The sequence below is a fragment of the Camellia sinensis genome, chromosome 3 (assembly GCF_055761805.1).
Source record: "Camellia sinensis isolate YWXY chromosome 3, ASM5576180v1, whole genome shotgun sequence".
Taxonomy (NCBI): domain Eukaryota; kingdom Viridiplantae; phylum Streptophyta; class Magnoliopsida; order Ericales; family Theaceae; genus Camellia; species Camellia sinensis.
In genome coordinates this window covers 36,317,731-36,318,918 of record NC_138963.1, presented here as the reverse complement: position 1 = coordinate 36,318,918, position 1,188 = coordinate 36,317,731, and the positions used below count along the sequence as shown (strand labels likewise).

The following is a 1,188-nucleotide window of genomic DNA, read 5'->3' as shown; positions in this document are numbered from 1 at the left end:
GATTCTGGATGTGTATACATAGACAAATAGTATACGTGAATATTTTCTATATCAGTTTTTCTTGACATAAATAACACTTTCTCGGATTTTATTTGTTCGCGAAATTTGAAAAATATGGCACGAGTAAATATATCAGTTGCATGTCTTTCAATCCTTTTCATACCTGTAGAAAGAATAGGAATGGTATTCTCAGTTTCGGATTGTGCCTTAGCTTCGTTATGGCGAAGTCTTGCAAGTGCTCTATCATATGCCCTTACAAATTCAAAGAGCCTTAGGCGCACCTTTAGGAATCGATTCAAAAATGCATTCATACTCTCACAACGTTGCGTGCTTAGCAAAGAAATGTCCATGGAGGTATGCTTCAGCCCATAGAGTACGCTTGCAATATACATCTGCAATCCACTTGTTATTATGAAGGCCATACTCGTCTACAAGGTTCTTCCACTCTAATTCAAACATTTCTTGTGTACATTGCATTGACATGCATTTTTCAAAGCTATGAAGAAATCCCTCTATGTGGATATTGGAAAAAGCATTCATTTTAAGATGCCATTTACATAATCGATGTCGAGCAGTAGGCATAACTGTTTTGATTGCTCTACACATGGCCTTATCCCCGTCAGTGATTACGGACAGAGGCATCTTGTGATCCATCGCATCAAGAAATTTCTCTAACACCCAAATGTATGTCTCTACTGTCTCAGAAGCTAACAGTGCACACCCAAAAATAGTCGTTTGAAAGTGGTTGCTCACAACTTGTAGTATCACAAAAGGTTTGTTGCACGCATTTGTCCGATACGTAGTATCAAACATCAACACATCACCAAAATACAGATAATCTGTTCGAGATTTACCATCAATCCAAAACAAATTATTTAATCGATTTTCTTTATCTACATCATATTTATAATAAAACATTGAATCTTGCTCTTCTTTATCACATAAGTAAGCCAAAGCACCTTCTGCGTCACCATCGACAACTTGCGCTCTACGCTCAGTCCCAAAATGGTTGTACATGTCCTTCTGTATGAACCCAACATTCTCATAACCACCTGCTTGTTGTGCAACAAAGTCCATAATGTGACTTGTCCTCATACCAATATGATGCATTGCATTGCCTTGTGCCTTGTCGGCACTTGTAACATTCCGGTGTGAGCGAAGAAATTGAACACCAAGAGGCCCTATCAT

The 1,188-nt window shown here is 38.3% G+C and overlaps 1 protein-coding gene across 1 annotated transcript; it reads right to left on the bottom strand.

Annotated features, from left to right (window-relative positions):
* Positions 1 to 315: 315 nt before the first annotated feature.
* Positions 316 to 1,188, bottom strand: LOC145821426 (protein FAR1-RELATED SEQUENCE 5-like). Its single transcript, XM_082917941.1, has one exon. The coding sequence runs from the start codon at positions 1,186 to 1,188 to the stop codon at positions 316 to 318; it is 873 nt and encodes a 290-aa protein (XP_082774067.1).

Coding starts and splice junctions, on each gene's coding strand:
- LOC145821426 (XM_082917941.1), bottom strand. CDS start 1,188: ATGATAGGGCCTCTTGGTGTTCAATTTCTTCGCTCACACCGGAATGTT.